A 2,281-nucleotide genomic window follows, 5' to 3' on the forward strand; every position below is an offset into this window, starting at 1 on the left:
GCCCTGGGCCCCGGCCCCGGGGGGCTCCCCTCACCAGGGGTCGCGCGGCAGGGCGCCTGCCACGCCCCTACCCTTCCTTGGGCGCCCCCTGTTCGCGGTGGCCCCCGGGGACAGAGCGCTCGCCCTGGAGCGAGCCCGGGGCACCGTGGTGTCCGCGCAGGGTGCTATGCGCTCCGGCCGGCGGAGACGGAGCGAAGCGGAGCCGGAGAAGGCTGGACGCGGAGAAGGCGCGAGTCGGAGTCCCCGGGGAGTACCAAGGGACGCAGGGCAGCGGGAGCCCGGGACTCCGGAGCGCGATCCGGACAAGGCCACCCGCTTCCGGATGGAGGAGCTGCGACTGACCAGCACCACGTTCGCGCTGACCGGCGACTCGGCACACAACCAAGCCATGGTCCACTGGTCGGGCCACAACAGCAGCGTGAGTAGAATGGGCTTGCGGATCAGGGGATGATGAAGGGTGGAAAGGGTTAAAGCTGGCTGTATGATCCGGAGGAGGAGGAGGAGAAGGAGGAGGAGGCAGGCGGAGAGGGAATAGGACTTATGCACCCAGGGTGGGTGGGTGGGGGGGATACTGCAAACTAAAGTCTTGGTTACCCACATTCCCCAGGAGTTACCACTGGCCCTCTTGGGTCCCCGACTCTGGTGAACACCTTCCCTAGATCTCTACAGACCTGGCTCAGACCTTCAGACTGAGGAGCGCTCAAATCCGTGTTTCCTGCCCCTGTGGTTGCATTGGTGTGTGGAACTGAAGACTAGGCAGATAAAGGGTTAAACTATTTTGGCCACCGGGGCAAAAAGGTTAAATTTCCAGACAGGCGGACATTTCCTCCAGTGGCTTCCCCTTTACTTGCTAGACTTACCGATGATGGGGCTCAAGTCGGATCAAGAAGGCTCATTTGTGGGCTTTTTATTTTATATTGGATGCAGCGCTCCTCCATTGTCACCCTTCCCCGCAGGGGAGGAGGACTACAGTGGACAGTAGGTGCCTTTAGTGAATTCCCCGATTCTGGGGACCAAGTGGGTGCAAGTTTCAGGGCGGAAACTCTCCAGCATCTTCTAACAGCCACCCACTGGGAGGGTGCTTGAAGAGCTGGGGCCTTCCAGCCTGTGAATGAGCAGTTGTTCTCCAGCAGGATCAGTCCCAGGGAGATCAGATCTAATGCAGGGACAACAATCCCCTGTTTTCCCGCTATTGCCTGACCTCCTCTAGTGAATGGCACATAACATAATATGACTGGCCATCCTTTTATGAAGAGAAGAAAGTGGCGCCCAGACTACAGGAGGATGATGGCATTAGGGGCACAGTTGGACGTCTGTGTGTTTGGGCCATGGCAGCGTGGGTTTTATGATTCACCGCATGTCAGGAATCCGGCAAGGGAGCCACTACTGTGTCCACGGAACCTAGAAACTTCTGAGAGCTGAAACAGTTAAAGAGCCAGCTCTGTTGATCACAGCTGAAGACAGTACAAAAGTGTGGAAAGTTGTCCAGGTAACCAGGATAACACGAAGGGTGATTGTAGTAGCAATAAAAGAGGGGGTTCCACCAGGAAATGGAAATCATCGTCTTTCTAACAGGAGCAGGCTCTGCAGCGCCGGCTACCTTTCCAGTGTTTTCAGCTGTGATGTAATTGCCAGCAATCTTCGTGGAGAAAGCGCCGCGTTGGTGTGTTGTGCTTGTGCTAATGGTCAGCTGCTTTTGAACGAAAGTCGTGAACATTTCCAAGTAGTTGTCTGTCGTTATGGATTCCGTGGGTGCACAGACGTAAATCGTGTTAAGGAAAATCATGATGATAGCGTTTTGTAGAGGTGCCACAGTCCTGGGAGTACCGGCAGGATGCTCCTACAACTGAGCATTCAAGAGAGTGGGCTGTGGTTTTTCATGGTTCTCAGGAGTGGTTGAATCCAATCATCGAAGCAGAAATTCTTTCCATTCAAAGCTCCAGAGACCTTGTTCTCATCTCCTACCTTCACTATCCTGTCTTTCACATCATATAGCCAATACAGTTCAGCCTCCAACTTGAAAGTCTGAGCCTTTTAAAGCAGACTGAATAACTTTCTCACTGCTTTAAGCGATTAAGTCAAAGCTTCTGGCTTGAAGGGGGAGATTTTCAACAGAGCAAACACGTTAGATCTTGTAGCCAGAAGCAGAGGACCTGGGACTCAACGTTTTCTGGCCTTTTAATGTCACTCAAGCCGTAAAATACCACTCTCCCATGAGTCCGCCACTTTGGTCCATCTCTTGAAAGATCTTGGAAAGAGTGAGAGGAGGAGAGTACATTGT

At 53.9% G+C, this 2,281-nt stretch overlaps 1 protein-coding gene across 1 annotated transcript in view; it reads left to right on the forward strand.

The window, feature by feature from the left end:
- Window positions 1-4: 4 nt before the first annotated feature.
- Window positions 5-2,281, forward strand: part of SORCS1 (sortilin related VPS10 domain containing receptor 1) — a gene marked incomplete at its 5' end in the record, with an annotated part of 617,874 nt that continues 615,597 nt past the window's right edge. The window contains one exon of the mRNA XM_045291424.1: window positions 5-418. Within this exon, the coding sequence (XP_045147359.1) occupies window positions 5-418 (414 nt within the window). The remainder of the gene's footprint in view (window positions 419-2,281) is intronic.

This window comes from Echinops telfairi, unplaced genomic scaffold, assembly GCF_000313985.2.
Source record: "Echinops telfairi isolate 266 unplaced genomic scaffold, ASM31398v2 ScPeMD7_70;HRSCAF=299, whole genome shotgun sequence".
NCBI classification, from domain to species: Eukaryota; Metazoa; Chordata; class Mammalia; order Afrosoricida; family Tenrecidae; genus Echinops; species Echinops telfairi.